The 24762-nt window shown below is 43.3% G+C and overlaps 2 protein-coding genes across 13 annotated transcripts in view; one reads left to right on the top strand and one right to left on the bottom strand.

Moving 5' to 3' along the window:
* LOC129835071 (ankyrin-2-like) overlaps positions 1-9081 on the top strand; it is a 167629-nt gene extending 158548 nt beyond the window's left edge. For all 3 annotated transcript variants that reach the window (XM_055900426.1, XM_055900424.1, XM_055900425.1), the window contains 3 exons: positions 1168-1356; positions 1626-1717; positions 3571-9081. In XM_055900426.1, the coding sequence (XP_055756401.1) occupies positions 1168-1356; positions 1626-1717; positions 3571-3784 (495 nt within the window). In that variant the 3' untranslated portion in view covers positions 3785-9081. The remainder of the gene's footprint in view (positions 1-1167; positions 1357-1625; positions 1718-3570) is intronic.
* The window catches only part of LOC129835072 (calcium/calmodulin-dependent protein kinase type II delta chain), a 111392-nt gene continuing 95710 nt past the window's right edge, over positions 9081-24762 (bottom strand). For 4 of the 10 annotated variants that reach the window (XM_055900428.1, XM_055900427.1, XM_055900436.1 and 1 more), the window contains 8 exons: positions 24613-24653; positions 20729-20779; positions 19316-19363; positions 18239-18287; positions 11028-11103; positions 10793-10887; positions 10440-10686; positions 9081-10036 (listed from right to left, as the gene is read on the bottom strand). In XM_055900428.1, the coding sequence (XP_055756403.1) occupies positions 10451-10686; positions 10793-10887; positions 11028-11103; positions 18239-18287; positions 19316-19363; positions 20729-20779; positions 24613-24653 (596 nt within the window). In that variant the 3' untranslated portion in view covers positions 9081-10036; positions 10440-10450. The remainder of the gene's footprint in view (positions 10037-10439; positions 10687-10792; positions 10888-11027; positions 11104-18238; positions 18288-19315; positions 19364-20728; positions 20780-24612; positions 24654-24762) is intronic. The other 6 variants (XM_055900430.1, XM_055900429.1, XM_055900432.1 and 3 more) reach the window with 3 other exon arrangements.

Raw genomic sequence — 24762 nt, 5'->3', positions numbered from 1 at the left:
AACAGGCTAACGCGCACGTGTCAAACGCGGCTGAAAAGGACACACAAGCGAGAATAAATGAGTCAATGGTTGAGTCATCTACTTTATGAAACTACAGCCTGATGCGCTCGCATCGCTGAATTCAACTTCAATTGCGCTGCTTTCACGTGTCCCCAGAGAGAAATGTACAGACACGTGCCACAGTCCTAGCTAGGCGACTAAAATGTTGCAGTCTGGCTTCGATTTTTAAAGCTTGACAATGAATAACCATAAAAGCAAAACCTGCAACAAAACACCATGCAAAGGAGAAACATGTAGGCCTATTACAGCAACATGGCTGCCAGATAGAACACAACACCTCCCATAACCCCCTGTTCTAGGTCACTTGGCCAATTAAGCAGATGGGTGAATGCCATCCTATTCAGCTATTGCTGTATATATACTATTCTATCCCACGTGTCCTACAGATATACTAAAATATTCTATCCACATACTGTCCATAATGTCTACACATCCCATCACACACAAGCATTTCGCTATATCCGCAATAACATCTGCTATATATGTGTATGCGACCAATAAAATGTGATTTGATTTGGTTAATTTGGCAGCACCTGGGAAATACTGTACTGGGAATTTGCCATACAGAATAAAGTACATTTGACTCATTTGGTGCTTAGAGTAAAATCTTATTGCTCTGACAGAGCCTTTTGATTTGAATATATTTTTTGATTTTTTTCATTAAAAGCCTCATTTTACCTTTGACCTGCTTCCTGAGCCCTACACTCGGGTGCTATCTAGAACCTTTCAAAAAAAAATGTCTGTCCGCATAGGAGAACCCTTGGAAGAACCCTTTTTGGTTCCAGGTAGAACCCTTTAGAGTTTCATGTAGAACCCTTGGTTTTACATGGAACCCAAAAAGGTTCTACCTGGAACTAAGAAGGGTTATACCTGGAACCAAGAAGGGTTCTTCTATGGGGACAGCTGAAGAACCCTTTTGGAAGATTCTTTTCTAAGAGTGTATGTGCTGAGATCCCTTGCCTATTCATTGTCCGTGTATAGTTTGGGCTACACCACAATATATAATGTGTCCATAATGACTGTATATCCTTACAGTGTATACTGTATAATCAAGTTTTGTCATCTACTGTATCAGTGACCTTTGAACCCTGTGTTTGACCTCTCCAGTTGACCTTCTCGGAGCCCTTGGCCCTGGGGGCCACCACGGCCTCAGACTTCGAATCCGAGCAGGTGCAGGGGCGAAAGGTCAGCAAGGTGGTCAAGACGACGGTGGTGAGGGGCGAGAGGATGGAGAAGCAGACGGGTGACTCAACGCTGGCCGCAGACCTCCCCTCGGCCAAGGAGGACTTTGAGAAGGTCAGTCGTCAGGGAGGGAGAGCTGTGACAATGCCAGGAGTGTCTTTTCTACCTCAGTGGCTCGAGCAGAGCAGGTTGATATTAGCAATACTGTGCCTGGAATATAAAGCTGAATGCTTCTTGACTGTAACATGTTTTTGAGAAGCATGTCTGTTTTTAATATGTCTGTTCAAAACCTTATTGAGTGCCAGTTTGAAGATCAACTCTAGGACCAGAGACACTGGGTTTTGGTGTTTGAAATGTCCTTTTCCTTGTTCTGTCACTTCCAGGCGTTGAGTTATGCTGGAGGCTTTGGAAAAATCCAACTTCCTCATTTAGTAGAGAAAGAGGTTGTGAAGGACGACGGTTCTGTGGTCAAAAGGTTTGAGAGCAGAATGGGAGTTCATTCATGTGTCCATCTTTGTTTGGACATTCCTGTCGGTTTCCTGAGTGATTTATCTGAAAGCATGGTGTGAATACAGCCTGGTCCCAGGTCTGGTTGTGCTATATGACCAGCGCCAATTGTTATGTCAATCATGGCATTGGCCTTGCAGCATTAACATTACAGGGAGCAGGTTAGTGAGTACCTCCCCTCTATATCTTAACCATAACTCTTAAACACACCTTTAGATGCTAACATTTTTTTTTTTTTTTTTTTTTTTTTTATCCCATTTTCTCCCCAATTTTCGTGTTATCCAATCGCTAGTAATTACTACCTTGTCTCATCGCTACAACTCCCGTACGGGCACGGGAGAGACAAAGGTCGAAAGCCATGCGTCCTCCGAAGCACAACCCAACCAGCCGTACTGCTTCTTAACACAGCGCGCCTCCAACCCAGAAGCCAGCCGCACCAATGTGTCGGAGGAAACACTGTGTACCTGGCCCCCCTTGGTTGGCGCGCACTGCGCCCGGCCCGCCACAGGAGTCGCTGGAGCGCGATGAGACAAGGATATCCCTACCGGCCAAACCCTCCCTACCCCGGACGACGCTATGCCAATTGTGCGTCGCCCCACGGACCTCCCGGTCGCGGCCGGCTGCGACAGAGCCTGGGCGCGAACCCAGAGACTCTGGTGGCGCAGTTAGCACTGCGATGCAGTGCCCTAGACCACTGCGCCACCCGGGAGGCTGATGCTTACATTTTGACATGGTGATTTGAAAGGTAAGTTAACAGATGAATTTAGCTTTTTTTACAACAAGATTTCTATTTTTGATGTAAACGGCGTGTTATAGATGGGTCCAGACACTCATTGTGCGGTTTCATTTGTTTGTGTGAAATTTAACCCAAACCAGGGATTCATTTCTTCATACTCGTTGTGCAGTACGGGGCTCCTCTGAAAAAGCATGAACAAATGCTCCTAAAAACACCAAAATACTTTATCCGAAATGTTATATTCCATTTTGTTGCGATACCTCTCTGTCCATTGTACAGTTAACTGCCAAAATAAAGGAAACACTTGAGTAAATGACAGATACCAGGTATGTTGAAAGCAGGTGCTTCCACACAGGAAGTTCCAGACACTTGTAGAATCTTTGCCAAGGCGCATTGAAGCTGTTCTGGCGGCTTGTGGCGGCCCAATTCCCTATTAAGAAACTTTATGTTGGTGTTTCCTTTACTTTGGCAGTTACCTCTAGCAGCAGGCTACACGGAGAAATGAACAGCTGGATAGGGGAAATGGCTCAAGTCGTACAATGTTGAATATAATGTTGCGGATGAAGTTCATAATGACATAGTTTCATATGTACAACATGTAAAGACCTGCATCCCTAAATTGGGAGCGTTTTCGTTTCTAAGAGGACATGTTTGGGTGTTTTTGGAGAATTTGTTAACGTTTTTTCAGTGCCCCCGTACCGCACAACGAGGATGAGGATATGAATCACCGGTCAGGGTAAGTTTCTGAAAAACAAGGAAAATCGCAAAAAAAAGTGTCCGGACCCTTCTATAACATGCCATTTCCATCAAGCATTTAGATATGTTTGTAAAAAAAAAAGCTAACTTCTCCTTTAATAATCATAGGGCCTTTAGTCATAGGGCTTGTGTGACACTTTCAGATTACTCATACTGATGTTAGAGCGTGGTCTAACATGCATGATGTGTTTTAGATGTTCATTCTAAACATTTAATTAAGCCTGTCAATGAAGCGCTATCAAAACTTTGACAGGTTGTTTGAAAAGAATTGGCTCAGCAAGCCTAATAACCTCGAAACTCCCTCCCTCCCTCTCCCATTCCACCTCCAGAACCCAGATGCGTAAGTCTCGCACCCAGAAGAGGACTGTGGTGAAGGACGCCCAGGGTAAGCATGTGCACCTGGAGCGGCTGGACGACACCCCAGAGACCCTGCAACCCGATGCCCTTCAGCACCACCTGCACCTGCTGCTCCAACGCTATTGTGCCAAGGAGGAGGAGGAGGAAGGAGAGGAAGAGGAGGAGGAGGAGAGAAAGAAGAAGTGATGGGCTGATTTGATTTGCTGGCTGTGTTGTTCTTCCCTTTTGGCCCTGCCCCCCATGCTACATAAGCCCCCTATCCACAAAAAGCCTATGAAGTCTTGTAAGCTCACCCCCATCTCCCGCTAAAGACACTGGATTGCGTTTTTGTTTTGCTTGTTGTTTTTCCATTTTGTGGCAAATAATGGAACACTTTTTGTTTTTGTTATTTGTGCTTTCACTTTTTTTTCTTTTTTTTTTCTTCTGACTTTTCCTGTTTTATTTGCGCATTTTGTGACCAAAGATAGTTCCCCCTTTCTCGTCGGGTTACTTAGAATAATATTTGGTCGTTATCCTTTTTTTTGGGGGGGGGGGGGGGTTTCTTCTAGTTTTTGGCTGCTGTGGTACAGTAAACAACAACACAAACGAAATGCAACAAAAGGAAAACAAAAACGGAAAACGAATAAAGAGGGGGCACCTCTGACATTCGCCTCATGCACAGGCATCTTCCTAAAGGAACGATTGTAAACATTTGTAAATAAAGGAGAAGAAACATGCTCGGACCGGGAGAAAACGAAACAAACTACAATTCAAAAGCATTTATTACATTTTCCCCACGGTACATGCTGTACACGTACTTGCACCAATTAAAATCGCTCTTCTGTTCTGAGGTGAAGGGTCATAACAAAGTTGACCCTTTTCGCCCCACTAGGAGTCACTTGTCACAAAGAGTTTTGGAAAGATACTGTAAAAAGGGAGGAAATTCCATACTCTTTCATCAAGGACAAATATGTGATCTGAACCAACATTTTACTGAAGCAAATCACCCTCATAGAACCCTGCACTACAGTTCTGTAGTGCTGCGCGATTAAACGACATGTTGGTTATTTTTTGTTTTTTAAACAACTATTTGACTGTCGGTTCAATTATTTGAATTCCATTTAGTTTGGGTTTTGTCTGAGCTCAGTGTGCACATTGCGCTGTCATTTCTCTTGCGATAAATCATATGCCCGAACTGTGCGATGTAGTAGGGAGTTGTAGTTTCCAACAGGCCAATGTTCTATATAGTTTAGCAACGAAAACGTGATAATTAACTACAATGACCATAATACATTGCACGGCTACTTGCCCGTTCTTCCGCGATCAACAGGGGATACACAGAGAGCAGTTTCTTCACAAGGTTTCTCTACCTGAAAATACCTGATGTAAGTGATTAATACAGTAGTTGGTATTCAGCAGTCATTAAAGTATGCCTTATTTACTTTGAAGAACTACTAAAATAGTGATTCTGTCAGACAGAGAGAGATGACGACTTGGAATGAAATAATAAAGTCATCAAATAAAACAAATGTAATATACACAACAAGTGAAATAGTTTATTAAAGCGGCAATCAGCAGTAGAAACATTAACAAAGTGTGTCCTCCTCAACCCTGTTTTGGTAAGATGCTGAGGGACGGGGCTGGAAAAATGAAACTTTCAAACTCTCTCAAAGGCATAGACAGAATGATGGATTCAATGACTGACATAAACCTTTTTTAACCATGTTTTGAGGCTATATAGCGTTTGTTTAAATGTACATTGTTTGCAATGTAAAACAAACGTATATTTTGGGTTCTGATAAGGTATGACAGTTGAACTAAGCTCACGAGGCAGTTATATTCTTCAAGAATCAATGGGTACATATCATTCATTTATAAGTCCAAAAATGAACGTAGGAACTGCTGATTGCCCCTTTAAAGTAAAGTAACCTGAGTAACTGATGGTTGATAAGTGATCAGCTGTAATGGGCAGTCGCTACCGTCATGGGACATTTTAAAATCGTTTTATTCTGTGTTGTTACAGCATTCAAACCACATAATGCATAGTGCATTTAATGTTTAACATTTTTAATTGATAATCGAACCGAAACGACCTCAAAAGGCAATAATCGCTCAGCACTACAGTTCTGTTTACAAAGTCAGCTCAAGCTGGTTACGTGTGTGATGTGTCATTTTTTGGACAGGCCCTTTGAGCACACACTTTCAGCCCCTACTCCCATGTACTGTAATTGTGTATATTTTCCTTCACACTATATCTCCCTGTCTATCCCTCTCCGTTTCTGGCTTTCTTATGTGTGCTGTGTATTCCCACTTCCTTTCTGAGCAGTGCATCAGACTGCTGCCACCTCTGTGCGTGTGAATGCATGCGAATGTGCGTTAGTTCATAGAATCCTCACCTGCCATTTGCGATCCGGAATGTTCTCGTTTCTTGTCTTTCATGTATGAGCACTTATCCGAAATTACTGCACCTATGGGTCAGAACACTAGGTACGCCCCCCCCCAAGCTTCAATCGTGTTTGACATCTCACCCCCTGTTCATTTTACCCCAGTGGTACATTACTCATATGAATGTCTTTGATTAAGCCTGTTAAGATTGTACACGTGAGGATGGGGACAGAGAGTAACGCCACAGAGACAGTGTGGTGTAGTTTTGTTTAATTTGCTGTTGATTTGATTTCTTCTGTCGGTAACAAATGGTATCAAATAAATGGTGATCATCTCAAAAGATTGGCACATCTTGTTTTTGACAGATTCTTTTTGGTCTGATCTGCTTCCTGTTTACCTGTGATGGTACCGTGGAGATGGAATATCCTTTATGTAAAAAACAACAACATTGGCTTTAATTTTGATCAGTAGATAACCCCAATAGATATGCTCGGAATATTGCTAGAGTCTTTTCACATGCTCTATTTCCCTTATTTAATCTTGTCTGAGGGCAGCTATGTGATTGGTTGGAAGGCCTGGGGGAAGAGCTTGTGACAGGCGTCAAGTAAGAAAAGTTAGGGAGGTAAATCGGCGGATGGATAGATAGATGGACGAACGTTAAACGCGGATTGCGACACTCAAGGTCCCTGGTATGAATCCCCATGCCTTGTTTTCTAACCTTAAAATTCGAACGTTTCTAACCTTCATTTCGAAACTAACTTTCTTATTTTACATTCTAATGTTAACTTCACATTTCTTGCCTAATGTATTTTGACTGGTTAGATTGAGGGTTGGTGCCTTGGCGGCAGAGGATGTAAAATCCTAAACTTACTGCCCTCAGAAAAAGATCCACTGTAAAATAACACCCATTGCAATATCATTATGAATTTGGCCCCCACAGACTGATCAGTTTGCTGGAGATTACATCTTTGTGTATTTTCATTTTCATTTATATATTTATTTATTGACTTCCATCCGTGCTCTTCCTCTCCTCAACTGTGCGGAGCCGTGAGAGTGTTTTATGCGTGTGTTGGTGTGAGTGCGATTTGAAGATGTGAGTTGAGATAAAACAAGGGAATTGGAATTTCAACTCTTTGACCGATACATTGCCGTTGTACACAAGGCTTCACTTAAATTCTGAAATGCTCTGGAAACCATGACTGAGACGAACACAGAAACCTAAACAGAACCGACATGGATGTACTGTAATCCTGGGCTGGCTGAAATCATTGTTGGTGTCGTTTGCAGTACAAACTATATCTATGTAACAATATTACGGTTCCTCACTTTGTCAATTTACTTTGTGTGAGGAAAAAGTGAGAAATAAATTAAACGAAATCTGTCAAACGTACATTTGATTAGATGAATCCGCATCTTGTTTCCATGGTGATACTATTATACATATATATAAATATCTATGAGGGCATGTATTAGTTATGAAATGAATAAACAGGAAGAAAAAAAAGAATTGCTAAAATGGTATAGCAGCTACAGTCTGTACGTGGCAGAAAATAAAATTGTACGTGTGTCAAATGTGTATGGAGTGGTTGTCATGCTTCCTAACCAAGCTATAAAGGATTACATTAGAGATTTACAATTGAAAGTTCAACATTTTACAGTGATTCATTTTGCCTTCAAAATCGAGAGAACGCATCACAAACAGGCACGGAAATAAGAAATTTGGAAGAAATCACACATTTTATTAGTTATTTCTTAAACATTTAAACATCATTCCTTTCCCCTCATGGCAACAATGTTCCATAGTGCAGTTCAACTTAACAAGTAATTCCCTTACACATCCATTGGCAAAACAAACAAACCTAAATACACCCATTTAATAAATCTCTACCAACTGGGAAAAACTTGAGAACAGTCTCACTTCTCCTCAGTATAAAACATGAATGTGTGTTGCTACTTGTCAAATAGAGTAATTAACACACAGGGACACATCAGTGGTAAAAGGGGTAAGTAAAAGGCTCTTTATTTTCTTCCATGGGGGGGTCAATAGTTCCACCGATATGCGAGGACTGGAAGAATTTACATTCCATCATTGAGACTTCACAGTTCTGACGAAATGATGTACAGCCAAACATAGGTACCATTTTTCCCTTAACATAAATTGTCAATTGAAGTTCCCAGTAATAATATTTAATATTGAGCCAATTGAGAACGAGTCAACTTGAATTGTCAACAGATTGTAAACTAAGCTAATGTTTAAACAGTTTAATACGCCTGAGTTTAAGCGAAGCTATAGCGATTCACTCAATCACGAGTCTATACATCACCACAAAAAGCAAGCTCATGTTTGTCGTTCACTTATGGTCTAATAGATTTTTATAGCCATTTCTGCACAAAAACGGACAATTAAAAAAGGGTTGACAAACTGCGATATGTTGGTCTCTGTCCTTTAAGGCTAAACTGATATCACTTTTGTCATTGGGACCGATGTGCAATACTGAGATTATATGAATGCACTCATGTGTTTGTCAGTTCACCGCATATCCCCGACCCTGATAATATTGGAAAACCAAGCGATATAGAGTGCCCACCGTAATTACTGGGACAGTGAAGCATTTTTCTCTTCTTTTGGCTCTATACTCCAAAAGTTTAGATTTGAAATCGAACAGTGACCTTCAAGTGCAGACTGTCATCTTTAATTTGTGGGTATTTTCATCCATATCGGCTGAAGCGTTTATAAATTACAGCACTTTTTGTACATAGTGTCCCCCCCCCATTTTAGCGGAGCAAAAGTATTGGGACAAATTCACTTAAATGTGTAAAGTAGTCAAAAGTATTTGGTCCCAGCTTGTGACACTACAAATTTGTTGGATGCATTTGCTGTTTGTTTTGGTTGTGTTTCAGATGATTTTATATTATATTATTATTTTATATATATTTTATTTTTAACAGAAATTAAAAATGGTAAATAATGTATTGTGTCATTTTGGAATATGTTTCTAAAGACTTCTGCATTCATGTGGAGCCTACTATGATTACGAATAATCCCATATGAATCGCTAATAATTATGAGTAAAGACGTTAGACACACAATATCATACACACCCCCCCCCCCCCCCCCCCCCCCCCCCCCCCCCCACACACAAAAAAATACTAACCTCCCCTGTTATTGTAATGGTGAGAGGTTAGCCTGTGTTGGTGCATCTAACTTTCTCACTCATCATTATTCACGATTATCCGTATAAAAGTGACTCAAATGACACAATACATGATTTACTATTCATTTCCATTGGGCACAAAATAATCTGAAACACAACCATAACAAACAGAAAATGCATCCAACAAATGTGTAGAGTCACAAACTTGATGTAGTCATTGCGTGCTATGAATATGAGACCACATACTTTTTACTACTTTAATACACATTTAAGTGAATTCGTCTCAATACTTTTGGTCCCCTAAAATGGGGAGGACTACAATGTACAAAAAGTGCTGGAATTTCTAAACGATTCACCCGATATGGATGAAAATAACTTCAAATTAAAGCTGTCAGTCTGCACTATAAACTTCAGCCACGATTTCAAAAGAAGAAAAAATGCTTCACAGTCCTAATAATTACGGACGACACTGTATTACTGTATATTATTTAAGATTGAAAATCTCTCAGATATATCTCAAACCCACAAATTTGCAACCTTCACATATCGTCAACAACTCTGGCATGTACTGTATACATTTTCCTATGGCATTCAAACTGAAAACATGTTTAAAATTAGTAAATTAATGTATTAAAATAAAAAAGATATATGTTTCAGTCATAAATGTCCTGCGATGACTGAGAAGAATGGAACAATGCGATAAAACACCAACATTTTCTCTATAAAATGATATCGTCAAGATCGTTGTTTCCTTTTGATATTTTACAAGAAGAATCTTCAGTCCAGCAGCGACGATATGTAAACAACACTCAGAGGGCGGAGTTGTAGCGTTGGGATGGGATTGGGTGGCGAGGATGTCACACACTTAGTAGGCAGATTCCGTAGGTCAGCTGACAGCTGTAGGCTAGGGGGTCCTCAGCTGCGACAGAAAGACGTGGAATTGATGTATTTTACACTTGCTAATTAGTAACTTGTGTTGTAAAAATGTGTTTGAGGTCAGCCAAGGTAGAGAAAGACCAAAGGAGAACCAAAGCAGACTAAGCTAGCTACATAGCTCCAGGATGAAGCAGGTTGGGTGGAATAAGCACACCTACAGTCACCTACCTTTACTATCTAGGGATGATCAGGGCTAAACCAGAACAAAGGCAGACCAAACACCACACATTAGCAGGCTAGCAGCTACATAGTGCAGGCGGATCAAGTTAGATATACAGGACAGGGACCAGGTAGGGATAGCAGGGCCAAAGCAGAACCAATCTAGCTACATAGCTCCAGAATGACTGGATAAAGCAGGCCAGGCCAGCACAGGGCTATAATCCCACCTCTAGTCAACTTATTTGGAGGGCACAGTGGGCGAGCCGGAGCGGTGGAAGTGGATGTTCTGCCACTTGGCGTCACGCCGGTGCCAGATGCGGGTCTCCTCCGACTGCATGGTGCGTGGCATGCCGCTGGCGTCCATGTACTGGGTGAGGCGGATGTAAGCGATGCACGCCGCATCGTCGCCGATCAGGTGCACGTGGGGGTTGAGCAGGATGGTGTGGACGGGCCCTTGCTTGCCCCTGGACAGAGCTGGATGACAGAGGCGGATTGGAGGGAAATGGATCAAATCAGTACACAGTCAAGGTAATTAATGCTTCTACAGTCATTGGTGCATAACGGAATGCAGGGGCTCTACCGTTCTCAAAGTAGAATCTGTGGAAGTCGGTTCCCTCGACTAGGTTTCCCAAAGCCTCTGGCTCAAAGGATGTAAGCCCGGGATCACAGATCTTCCTGTGAGACAAAAGTGAAACACAAACAATTACGTTTTCAAATGGTGCAGTGTTGGCATATGGATAAATATCTAGATTGTAGGGCCTCTGTATGCGATCGCTGTTGTAGATCCCTGTAGATAAAAACCCAAGATCACTAACGTGTAGGCTTCAAAGTCTCCATTGTTGATGGCCTCAATCAGCTGCTCAGTCACTTTGATGATCTCCTGCTTACGAGCTGAGAGGGGGAGGAAGAGAGAAAAAAATACATTTCCACAGGTTGCTACAAACCTAACAGTGAACTGTCCCACAACCATAGGCGATTCGAGTAACACACCTCTGATGTGTTAAGTAATCAAGGGAGTAAATGAATTCCTTTAGAGCAGTTTGAGGGATTTACATTAACCAAAGATGCACCATTGAGAGCATCCTGTCGGGCTGTATCGCCGCCTGGTACGGCAGCTTCTCCGCCCACAACCGTAAGGCTCTCCAGAGGGTAGTGAGGTCTGCACAACACATCACCGGGGGCAAACTACCTGCCCTCCAGGACACATACACCCCCCGATGTCACAGGAAGGCCAAAAAGATCATCAAAGACATCAACCACCCGAGCCACTGCCTGTTCACCCCGCTATCATCCAGAAGGCGAGGTCAGTACAGGTGCATCAAAGCTGGGACAGAGAGTCTGAAAAACAGCTTCTATCTCAAGGCCACCAGACTGTTAAATAGCCATCACTAGCTGATCTCCACCCAGTACCCTGCCCTGAACATAGTCACTGTCACTAGCCGGCAACCACCTGGTTACTCAACCCTGCACCTTAAAGGCTGCTTCCATATGTACATACTGTAGACATGGAATCACTGGTCACTTTAATAATGTTTACATACTATTTTAATCATTTAATATGTAAACTCAGCAAAAAAAGAAACGTCCTCTCACTGTCAACTGCGTTTATTTGTATAACTATTTGGATGAACATAAGATTCAACAACAGACATAAACTGAACAAGTTCCACAGACATGTGACTGACAGAAATGGAATGTGTCCCTGAACAAAGGGGGGGAGGGGGGGGGGGGTCAAAATCAAAAGTCAGTATCTGGTGTGGCCAACAGCTGCATTAAGTACTGCAGTGCATCTCCTCCTCATGGACTGCAACAGATTTGCCAGTTCTTGCTGTGAGATGTTTACCCCACTCTTCCTCCAAGGCACCTGCAAGTTCCCGGACATTTCTGGGGGGAATAGGATGACGCAGATGCTAAGCTACAGGAACGTATTGCTAGCACAGACTGGAATGTGTTCCCGGATTCTTCCGATGGCATTGAGGAGTACACCACATCAGTCACTGGCTTCATCAATAAGTGCATCGTTGACGTCGTCCCCACAGTGACCGTACGTACATACCCCAACCAGAAGCCATGGGTTACAGGCAGAATCCGCACTGAGCTAAAGGGTAGAGCTGCTGCTTTTAAGGAGCGGAACTCTAACCCGGACGCTTATAAGAAATCATGCTATGCCCTCCGACGAACCATCAAACAGGCAAAGCGTCAATACAGGACTAAAATTGAATCGTACTACACCGGCTCCGACGCTCGTCGGATGTGGCAGGGCTTGCAAACAATTACGGACTACAAAGGGAAGCACAGCCGCGAGCTGACCAGTGACACGAACCTACCAGACGAGCTAAACTACGATGCTCGCTTTGAGGCAAGCAACACTGAAGTATGCGCTCTCCGTAGCCGATGTGAGTAAGACCTTTAAACCGGTCAACATTCACAACAGTTTCTACCCCCAAGCCATTAAGACTCCTGAACAGCTAATCAAATGGCTACATTGACTTTTTCATTGTTGTCGCCCCCACCCACATTTTTACGCTGCTGCTACTCTCTGTTTATTATCTATGCATAGTCACTTTACCTCTACCTACATGTACATATTACCTCAACTAACCGGTGCCCCCACACACTGACTCTGTACCGGTATCTCCTGTATATAGTCTCACTACTGTTATTTTATTGCTGCCCCTTATTCATTTTTTACTTCCGTTTATTTTAGTAAATACCTTAACACTTATTTTTCTTAAAACTGCATTGTTGGTTAAGGCCTTGTAAGTAAGCATTTCACTTTAAGGTTGTATTTGGCGCATGTGACAAATACAATTTTATTTCACCACACCCACAATAACATCTGCTAAATACAGTGTATGTGACCAATACAAGTTGAAGTAGTGGTGACAATATGACCCACAACACAGTCAATAGGTTCAGGGGCCAAGGTTCACCACTTACACTTACACACACACACACTTACACTTACACACACACACACACACACACACACACACACACACACACACACACACACGGGAGAGTGTGTGCGTTTCAACAACATTTCCACAGATAACTTGCGAGGTAATGAAATCATGTTAAGTAGCCAAGGTAATGGATGTAAAGAAAAACAAAGCAGACGTTTTGTGGTTTAGAAAATCTGTTATTCGAGGTAGATGTCAAATGGAATGGTAGTGAATTGACTGTTACTCTTCTTTTTTTAGTGTAACGTGCACTTAAAACGTAGAGAATTAAAGTCCCAGGAATGAGAAAAAGATCAACGCTGTTTCTTTAACGCTTTACCCTTGACACTTTTGTCCCCTCTGACACTTCCAATCGGCGTGACTGACAGAACACAAAGGAGGCAAATTAGTAACAGTTCCCCTCGGGTGCTGTGTACTTCTCAGAACGTTGTTCACCAATGTGAGGAAGACTCCCGTGGACAAACAACAATCCAGTTGAGTCTTACATTAGCCGTCAGTGATTGGCCACTAGTCAGTTAGTCTGATACAGCCCCGTGCAACACGTACAAACCTGACAGACCTTGCCCTCTAGCAGTCTGTTTGCTAAGAAATTAAACTCCTCCACAAGTGGAAAGCTTAAAGGGAAATTCCACCCCAAAACTATCTTTCGGTATTTGTTTCATTAGCCCGTTGTTGGTACAGTCGCAAAAATGTTTTGCATGTCAGCAATCACGTTTTCAAGATAGATAACTTTCAAAATACAGAAATACCGCCGGTATGTCCCCCTGACAACACTCAATAGCACACGGAGTGAAAACAAAGCTGTTTTTGCCTGTCAGTTATTTTCTAATCAGAAATAGATCAATGGCTCTCGGCAAACAAAATAGAATTTTGCTTTGTTGACAAAATATCTTCTTTCAGGAAACATTAGTATTCTTTAATATGTCGCTTGCCATGAGGGACTGTATATTGAGGTGCACACACATCAATGATGGATAAAGCAGCAATAAGATGAGAACCTGATCCACGGCTTTGACAGGAGAGAAACAGAGCGTGAGCTTTTTCCTCCGTCTAGACTCTAGAGGCTCTGTGTTTTACCGGCTGCCTCTGTCTCAGCCTGATGAGAGTGAAAAGGTTCCTCATTTGAGGAAACGGGACACGGTCTACAGCTGGAGAAGCGAGAGTGTGAATAGTCCAGATCACGCTGATTCTACCGAAGGGACGTTTAATTATTTTCGACACAAAATGCAATCCACTTATCAAATGCGCTGTCAATGTAGAGACTAATGGTCAATGAAACCATTCCTTTTCTGGAAGTCTTCAGTGCTGTCTGTGCAAAGAAAAAACATCTATCAAAACTAGTCCTTAAAAGTGTACTCCCACTCCTTTAGACTGTTCACTGTCAACCCCGGAGCTGACGACTCTCTACGTACGCATCAACACTGCAGTAATACTTTTTTCCCTATGCCCAACCTAGGTGTAATACATTGTAAATGCATTACTGTATACATTTCCAAAGACTGTTATGAGAAGACAGTACTGATAATCTGGCAACCCCTGGTTAGACTGACTACTCCAATGGCAGACCATGACCTCCAGGGGGCAGCACAGTACACACATTCTGGATGCCTGTATGGGAGACAAGCGCTGCTTTGCGCCACTGAGTGCAACAACGGGCCAACCTACACAACGTGCAACCTCAGTAAGGGGTACTTTTTAGGACCCTTCTTTCACAGGGCTCCATGACAAACAGTAACGGGGTGTGTGCCTTTGTTTAGTCTTTGATATCTCGTGCCATGTACAACGAGGGAATTATTTGCATGTATTTTCACTCACCACGTGCACCAAATGATCCTAAAAGTCATATCCTAAACAAATGTGGACTTCAAATGAGGCATATCTGATAGTGGTCAACAGGATATGGAGGGACGTTCAGGGAAAGTGGGGCACAGAGGGTAGTAGGTTTTGGGGGAAAATTGTTTAAGTTTGTGCCCTCTCCCTCACTCTGGGCAAACTTACACTGCATGTCGATGGGGCCCGGGCTAGGCAGGGGCCCAAGGGGGTGCTGAGGCTGAGGCCCCTGAGTGTGGGTGTGGTAGGGCCCACAGTGGGCGTCAGGGTGGGCGGAGAATAAGACCACAAAGAAGGAGGTGAAGAGGAGGAGCAGGTGGCAGGCGACCAGGGCCCTGAGAACATAGTGGCACAATTCCTCCCTACTGGGCCAAACACTGGGAGAATACCAGCAGGAGGAAGAGGAGGAAGAGGAGGAGGAGTGGTACGAGCCTGAGTGCTCCCGCCAGAAGCAAGGGGAACTTGGGGAGGAGGGACGGGAGACTTGGGCAAGGGTGTCAGGGGTTATTGGTATGAGTGGTGGGTGGATGGATGGAGGTGAGGGATCGAAAACAAAAATGTGAAATGGAGAAAAGAAATGAAAGGTTGAGTGAATGAAGGATGCGTGACATTGCCTTGTTCTCAGTGGGAGCTCTGGAAACACAATGCTGAGGAGGAAAGGCATGAAAAATGTTAATTAAAAAAACAAATGAAAAATGTATGCTGGGATGGTTGTAAGGCCTCCTCTTTCTGGCAAGTGTTGATGTTACAGGGTGAGTGACACTTGGGCACTGATAGGTTCCTGCGTGTTGGGTTGGTGCTTCAGAATGTGTTGTGGCCAGAAACATGGTTCTGTTCATTCGGAACATTCGAAAATACAGGGCGAGACTACGCAAAAAACCCACATCCTACAGTCGTCCAACTCCTACACACGCACAACGTGATGGAACGACTACGTCAAACTGGGAAATGCAATGCCTTCATCTTTCAAACAAAGAAAAACAAAGGGAATATGAAAATGCCGAGCAACACAGACACGGTTGGTGGAGCAAACAGCAATGAGACATGTCACACTGCATAAAGCCAGAACCCATCAGTAATCATCCGTCATGGAATGCAAACATTGACAGAAAGCAACTCTCAAATGCAATGAAACATCATTTTCTCTCCACACAAACTGCCACAGCTAGGGGACCTAGGAACGACTGTTCAAAGCAGGTAGCTCATGAGATTTCCTTATTAAAATTCAAAGCAGGTAGCTCATGAGATTTCCTTATTAAAATTCAAAGCAGGTAGCTCATGAGATTTCCTTATTAAAATTCAAAGCAGGTAGCTCATGGGATTGGCTAATGAAATTGCATCCCCGTCTCAGGCCTTTTGAAGGCGGAGTGTAGAATGAGGAGATGAATTATTGTGATTGGGGTCATCGTCACGCTCCCCAGATGTCACGATGTCATACAAGGAAATCCCCGATCACACTTGCAGTTCATGTCATAGCGACTTTAGCTAGCTAAGCTCGTGCTCAGAAACGCGTAAAACGGGTCTAGCGGTAGTCTCGCGCCGAACTGCGCACGCGAAGGCCGTCAAATCAAAGGCACTCCCTGTGAAAGCGTGTCGGTTTGTCACTTTCACGAGGTTGAGGTAACAACATGTTCGACTACTTAAGACATTGGCTCCAATCTAGTTCGTGCCTTCAGATTTCGAGAAAATGAACAACGATGGAAGAATATTTCACTTCTCTCACTGACTTCTCTAACCCCAAACCCCAGCCTGGTCTGCTTCGCAAGCGTTCCCGGTAGTCTCGCAATGTTGTGCCTCTGGGTTTCGAAAAAAAAGCAAAACCATCCAGTTGAAGAGGGAGGTGAACAAATGCTACTAATGACTATCTGTAATGGTGGAGCTTGTGCACACACACACTGTTCTGGCTCAGTGGACCAGCAGGGCAGCAGCGAAATGGGAAATCATGCAAGGCCAGCAGCAGAGCCTGATTCAGCTCCCTAAACGACTGTACACAGTGTCCACACCTCCCCCATGGCTTCTCTTTGTAGACTCAGCCTGCTCTCATTGTGTTAGTTCCCATTACCCACTGTAGACACAGTTCCAAATCACTAATGAGTCACTAACTAGCTCAGCAGAGTGGGTGTAAAATGCACCACTGACAAAGTTGGGCCACAATTCACCCATTGTTCTTCCAATGCCATTGGTTTTGGCAGGTAGCCTAGCGGTTAAGAGCATTGGGCCAGTAACCGAAAGGTAGCTGGTTCGAATCCCAGAGCCGACGAGGTGAAACATCTGTCGACGTGCCCTTGAGCAAGGCACTTAACCCTAATTGCTCCATTAAATTGCTCTGGATAAGAGCATCTGCTAAATGACTCAAATGTTAAACAAATAACGTGAAAATGGAACTTTCATCTTTTTTTAAATGCACGGTTAGACAGATGACATCATTCACAGAACTGACAGTGTAAGTAAAGGGTTGCAGCTAAAATCTATTGATATAGAAAGACATTATAGCGTTACAAGTTTGGAGGATGGCAGTGCATGATCAGATGATAGACAGATAGGGGGCCTCCCCCGAGTGGCGCAGCAGTCTAAGGCACTGCATCTCAGTGCTTGAGGTGTCACAACCGGCTGTGATCTGGAGTCCCATAAGGCGGCGCACACTTGGCCCAGCGTTGTCCGGGATAGGGGAGGGTTTGCCCGGAGGGCCTTTACTTGGCTCATTGTGCTCTAGCGACTCCTTGTGGTGGGCCAGGCGCCTGCAGGCTGACTTCGGTAGTCAGTTGATCAGTGTTTCCTCCTCCTCCGACACAGTGTGGCTGGCTTCCGGGTTAAGCGGGCGGGTGTTAAGAAGCGCGTTTTGGCAGGTCATGTTTCGGAGGACGCATGGCTCGACCTTCGCCTCTCCCGAGCTCGTTGCGGGAGTTGCAATGATGAGATAAGATTGCAATTGGATATTATGAAAAGGGGGTAAAATAAATAAATAATGGGACAGATGAAGTGGATTAATTAAGCATATTAAATGAAAAAGCAGGATGGATGCCTGGATAAACACATGCTTACCTGATTAATTCATACAAACAAAATTATACAAACAAAAACAGGCATTTTAATAGCATACATATTGATGCAAAATCAGTACGACATAAATACATGCCAACACGTCAGTGCTGTGATAATAACACATTCCCTTTCACTTAGACCGAGCAGAGTCAACACAGAGCTACTTGCCTAATACAGGTGTGTGCTCCTACCTTTCACGTCCTCATCCTCCATGGTGGTGTTTGCACTCTCACTGGTCTCCTGTTGGACAAGAACAAACAGCTGAGAACAATGGACACCTGTCGGCTGTTGAAACTGCATAAAGCGTGAGCACAAGAGAAGTGATGCATTGTCAGAGGAGTAAAATAGTTTGGGCAAAGGAACTGATTATCTTCGGAACCGCTGAGAGAACAGATTCGGATAACTTAACGTACTCTTTGGGGCTATAGTCACGCAACCAAAAATATCATCGTTGACATTGGGTCGGCATATAGGTCGACGTCTCACTTTGGTCACACACAGGTACAAGCTTGTCGAGTCTAGTTCTTTACCATGTAATTTTAACAGGAAGCCACCAGCAGTACTACTCCCAACACTAAGATAGTAAAAAACCAGGTGAACATCTTCACACACAAAACGTTACAACAAATCTAAAGGAGATAGCCTGGATCCACATTCGTCAAAGCGGATCGCATTCTAGCTCGTCGGGGCATTGGACTCTACAAGGTGTCGAATGCGTTTCACAGGGATGCCGGCCCACGTTGACACCAATGCTTCCTACAGTTGTGTCAAGTCGGCTGGACGTCCTTTGGGTGGTGGGACCATTCTTGAGACACACGGGAAACTGTTGAGTGTGAAAAACCCAGCAGCGTTGCAGTTCTTGACACAAACCTTTTGCACCTGGCACCTACTGCCGTACCCCGTTCAAAGGCACTTACATGTTTTGTCTTGGCCCATTCACCCTCTGAACGGCACACGTACACCATGTCTCAATCGTCTCAAGTCTTAAAAATCCTTCTTACGGTGTTCTTAAATGTTTTATATACTCCGTGTATAAATACAGCATGCACATTTGTTGAACATAAGATAAAACATATTGACAAAGTCCTAAGTCCGGTGTCTGTGTGAAGCGCAGACGAAACAAACAGTTAGGACATACACCAAGGCACCATGCATGCAACTTTATACAAGGCTTTGTAAGAAACACCAACTAAAACCAACTAGCTTATCACTCTGCTAACCAGAGCACAACAGCAAACACGTTTGGCACTACTGTTCCATTTACTCACTACTTTGTTTCCCTCAGTTGGGTTGTGGATGACAGTGGTTTGAGGCTCCTGATTCACAGAGAGGAAGGAGGAAGAGGGTGAAGAAGGGGTTAAATAGACAGGAAATTGGTGTGGTAAATAGTTAATAGAGAAAAAGACCAAAGGAACCTCGGAGAAGGCACGTTCGGGGATAAAATCAAGGACAAATGACGCACCACTGAGGCTATAGCTAAGGACTTTAATGCAGTATGGCCCAACTTTTCCCCATGAAAACGAGAGATCTTTGAGTAGTCAACTTGGTGCAATTTAAAGGCATCAGAAGACAAGGCTATGATATTCATATTTAAAAACAGACACACAACAACCAAGACAGGATGGGAGGTGTGCAGCAGTAGGAAGCATGCTAGTCACCAGGCCCTTCCTGGATATAAACTACAGGAAGGTATTTTACGTGTGTACAGTCAAAGCAAGGCGTGCAGTTGACCCTTAGAGCTGACTCCAGGCAGTGTGTGTGTGTGTGTGTGTGTGTGTGTGTGTGTGTGTGTGTGTGTGTGTGTGTGTGTGTGTGTGTGTGTGTGTGTGTGTGTGTGTGTGTGTGTGTGTGTGTGTGTGTGTGTGATGAGTGAACATGCCACATTTCTCACATCTAGAAATAGATAACCGCATCACTTTAGAAGTAGTGTAATAGCCATTGTTTAAAAGCCATGAGGTTATTACCATGTTATTATATACGTAATAGGACAGAAAAACAAAGCTAATATTTTGTATCTATTTACAAATGGTGACATTATACTAGGGATGCATCTACGGTTCTGCCTGGGGCTGGTTAAATCGGCCTCTTGGCTGACCTGACATGTCTACCGCGTAGATAAAACTGCGGTAAGTCTGAGTCGATTCCCTCTGGGCAGTGCCGACAGGTAGGCTGTCATAAGGCATGCCATGACACGGTCACGTTGAAGCTCATGTGTGGTGACAGGGTGACACGGACGGCACGAGCGGAGTAATCTTAGGATGCGTTTCACTGCTCGTGTGTGAGGTCTATTTTAGGAAGCCCGCATGCGTGTTTCAACCAGCATGTCTCATTGGTTTCCTTGGTAACTTGGGGGAAAGCTTAAGCGGAGTGAAAGTAAAAACATGAACCCTGGGATGTACAGCTGTTCACACACACAGAAGCATGCAATGGTGAACCATTCCAAGCAAAAAGGCCACATGCCAACTGCAATGTCTACTTGTCCACAGTAAAAGTAAATGCATGTGTATGGTTAAAAAAAAGAAAAATGTTTCAGCCTATAAAGAGAACAAAAATTCAATATTAAAAAGAGGCATCACTGGGGAACAAAACAAAGACAGACGTTGCTAGAGTGGGGTGAGCAGCCCGAGCATGGAGGAGGAGACAGACAGGCAGGCAGACGTGCAGAAAGACAGAGAGTGTACCAGAGTGGGGGGCTCTTTGGGGCTGGTGACTACATTGGTCTTGTTGTTGATCTACAAGGTAAGTGGACAGAGACGGAGACAAGAAACAGCCGATTGATATCAGGAACAAGGACCAGTGGTCCAAGCAGGGAGAGAGACGGGAGAGGTGTCCGGGAATACACAGCTGCGGGAGTGAAAATGTCAGGAGTTAACGAGCAAATACTCTGCAGGGTATACAGTTTAGTGAGAGAATATAACTTCATGAGACAAATCTGATGGTTCCAAGCCTGTAGCGATACACCATTATTCTGGAGGATTATACGCAGAATAAACACGCAAAGGGGTTCCTCGCTGAGACAGAACTTCGTAAACGTGAACTTGAAAGCGATCGGCTGTTCCGCTCTACTGTTTTCATGCTTTCCAGGAAGTCTAAACTGACACTATTAACGTCGTTTATGGAGGCCTTAAATCAAACTAATTGGTGCCATTGTGACTCTAAACTAGAGATGAGAAATAAATAAAAAATCAGTAGTAGTGCAATTATCCAATGCTGCTCAAATTTAAAGTCAAACAACGTTGTGACAGCCCGATAGTTTCTGGTTTTACTGTCGGCATGAACCTCATCGTCTGCATCGGAAGCACGTCAAGGGGGGAAAAATTAAGGTCAAAAAGCGTCATTGGGCACCCCAGCTATGTAAAACGATTTTTTTTTAAAGTACTAGATAATATGGGCCAACTGGAATGCACCTGATCATAGAACTAGGTTCTCCACAGGGAGACGTGGGGAGCTAGCCATGAAACTCAAACTACACATCAAGAGGCTTATAAAATGGGTTGCTCATTAAACCAAGATACTAGACAATTATCCTAGGCCAGGGGGCTACAAATGGCCGATTGAACCACCCTGAAACTAACCACTAGACAGCACTAGGGTGTTCTATAATCAACCACATAACTGGCAACCCGTGGTAGATGCAAGGTTGGATAAAAAGTAGGGACAGGAATACCAGCAATATTGGCATTGGCTCGGTCTCAGACAGAACAAGACAAACTGGGTCCAATATCACAATATCTCAACCCCAAAGCACAACCAGTATGTGTCAAGAGTCAAGACCCTAGACTTAACAGTATACTCTTTGAGAAAGGGTATTTTCTAACAAAAACATTTACATTTGAGTAATTTAGCAGGCACTCTTATCCAGAGCGACTTACAGGGGCAATTAGGGTTAAGTGTCTTGCTCAAGGGCACCGACAGATTTTTCACCTCGTCTGCTCGGGAATTCAAACCAGCGACCTTTCGGATACTGGCCACAACGGTCTCAACTGCTAGGCTACCTACCGCACACATTTGTAATCATTAAAGATTCAGCATACACGGAAACCAAAATTGATGGCAGGACTAAATAATGTAATGCCTGCCATTTCCCCAGTCCATTAGGTTATCTACTCTTCAACACAGCCTCAGAGGCAGTGACATTTAAGAGGGTAACATGCTGGACCCCTGTGCTATACCTGAAATAATCCTTCAAAAGCTGCCTGCTGTGCTTTCAAAACACACCGATGACTCACACGGCTGTAGATAGACAGATTTAGAAAGAGTTTTAGGCAAATATATAATTTGCCCATTTGTACCGAGATGCTAAACCTCCTACAGCTGCTTAAAAACTGCCTGCCATAAGCACATTGGATAACTGTATTAAAGAATATATTGGTTTATCCATCACCCCTCCTCGGAGGTCAAAAATAACTTGGTATGTACATTCTAAACACATTTGACATATTTGGCACAGTAGTTACATGTAATGTATCTCAAAAGAACAATAATTGTCCTATGTAACTACTGTGTAAAAAAAAAAAAGGGTGCCATGTACTGTATGTAAAATGTGTTTAGAATATACATAAGTTATTTTTGGCCTCCATACTTCTGTTTTAATCTAGAGAGGTTACAGAAACTATCTACAGAAATTCAGTGAGACTGTGCAGGGATCCATATTACGAATTCAAGACAAGTTGAGTCATCAGCATACATTGACGCCTTTGTTTTTAAGCCCTGGATTTCTAGTCCCTTGATATTGTTGGATCTGATTTTAATAGCGAACATTTCGATGGCCCTAAAAAAAAGTGCTGTGCAGCGACGTTCCGCCATCCAACCTGACAGAGCTTGAGGGGACCTGCAAAGAAGAAAGGGAGAAATTCCCCAAATACAAGTGTGCCAAGCTTGTAGCGTCATACCCAAGAAGACTCGGGGCTGTAATCTCTGCCAAAGGTGCTTCAACAAAGTACTGAGTAAAGGGTCTTTTTTGGGGGGGGGGATAAATTTGCAAAATGTTCTAAAAACAAGTTTTACTTTGTCATTATAGGGTATTCTGTGTAGACTGATGAGCGGGAAAAAAACTATTTTAGAATAAGGCTGTAATGTAACAATCAATTAAATTTACCACAGGTGGACTCCAATCAAGTTTGACAAATATCAAGTATGATTAATGGAAACAGGATGCACCTGCGCTCAATTTCGAGTCTCAACAAAGGGTCTGAATTATAAATTTGCAAAAACAAATCTAAAAACCTGTTTTTGCTTTGTCATTATGGGGTATTGTGTGTAGATTGATGAGGAAAGTGAAGTGGATACCTGCTCGTTGAACATCTCATTTCAAAATCATGGTCATTAATATAGAGTTGGTGTTATAACTGCCTCCACTCTTCTGGGAAAGCTTTCCACTAGATGTTGGAACATTTCTGTGGGGAGGTTGGGCACTGATCTTGGGCGATTAGGCCTGGCTCACAGTCGACATTCCAATTCATCCCAAAGGTGTTCAATGGGGTTGAGGTCAGGGCTCTGTGCAGGCCAGTCAAGTTCTTCCACACTGATCTCAACTACCCATTTCAGTATGTACCTCACTTTGTTCACCGCGGCATTGTCATGCTGAAACAGGAAAGGGCCTTCCCCAAAATGTTGTCACAAAATTGGAAGCACAGAATGGTCTAGAACGTCATTGTATGCTGTAGCATTAAAATGTCCCTTCACTGGAACTGAGGAGCCTAGTCTGAACCATGAAAAATAGCCCCAGAGCATTATTCCTCCTCCACCAAACTTTACAGTTGGCACTGTGCATTCGGGCAGGTAGTGTTCTCCTGGCATCCAACAATCCCAGATTCGTCCGTCAGACTGTCAGATGGTAAAGCGTGATTCATCACTCCATTCATCACTGACCATAGGCTTGCGTGTGGCTGCCTGGCCATAGAAACCCATTTCATGAAGCTCCCGATCAACAGTTATTGTGCTGACGTTGCTTCCAGAGGCAGTTTGGAACTTGGTGATTATTGTGGGAAGCTTGTGGAAGGCTACCCGAAACGTTTGACCCAAGTTAAACAATTTAAAGGCAATGCCAGCAAATACTAATTGAGTGTATGTAAACTTTTGACCCACTGGGAATGTGATGAAAGAAATAAAAGCTGAACTAAAATCATTCTCTCTACTATTATTCTGACATTTCACATTCTTAAAATAAAGTGGTGATCCTAACTGACCTAAGACAAGGGATTTTTACTAGGATTAAATATCAGGAATTGTTGAAATCTGAGTTTAAATGTATTTGGCTAAGGTGTATGTAAACTTCCGACTTCAACTGTAGTTGGTTCAGAGGTCGTATTGACATTTCAACCTGCGTGTCCTAATCGCGTCTGGTGCCTGTTCTAGTCAGTATGTTAGTCATGTAGCACTCAAACTGACACCATTTCACTGCTGGCAGCTGAAACAAATGTACTGTAGAAATACTCCAACTTCTCTTCTGAGACTGTCAGTTACAAGTTAAGTTATAAGTTACATGAATCCATAACTAAAGGTGTATGTGTGTCAATGTGTGTTGTCAGATGTTAAGATCACAGAAGTAGATGAGATAACTCACCTTGACGCCGTCAGCTTTCTTGTTGAGCAGGCTCTTGGCTGCTGTAAGGAGAGAGGACAAGGGGACAAGGTCAGCGAGGACACCTCTGATTGACACACACACACACCACTAAATCTAGTGAAGACAGCCAATTATGGGCAAACTGTGACA

The sequence above is a fragment of the Salvelinus fontinalis genome, chromosome 36, assembly GCF_029448725.1.
Source record: "Salvelinus fontinalis isolate EN_2023a chromosome 36, ASM2944872v1, whole genome shotgun sequence".
Lineage (NCBI taxonomy): Eukaryota > Metazoa > Chordata > Actinopteri > Salmoniformes > Salmonidae > Salvelinus > Salvelinus fontinalis.
The sequence above is the reverse complement of the archived record's forward strand: the minus strand, read 5'-3'. Positions and strand labels throughout refer to the sequence as shown.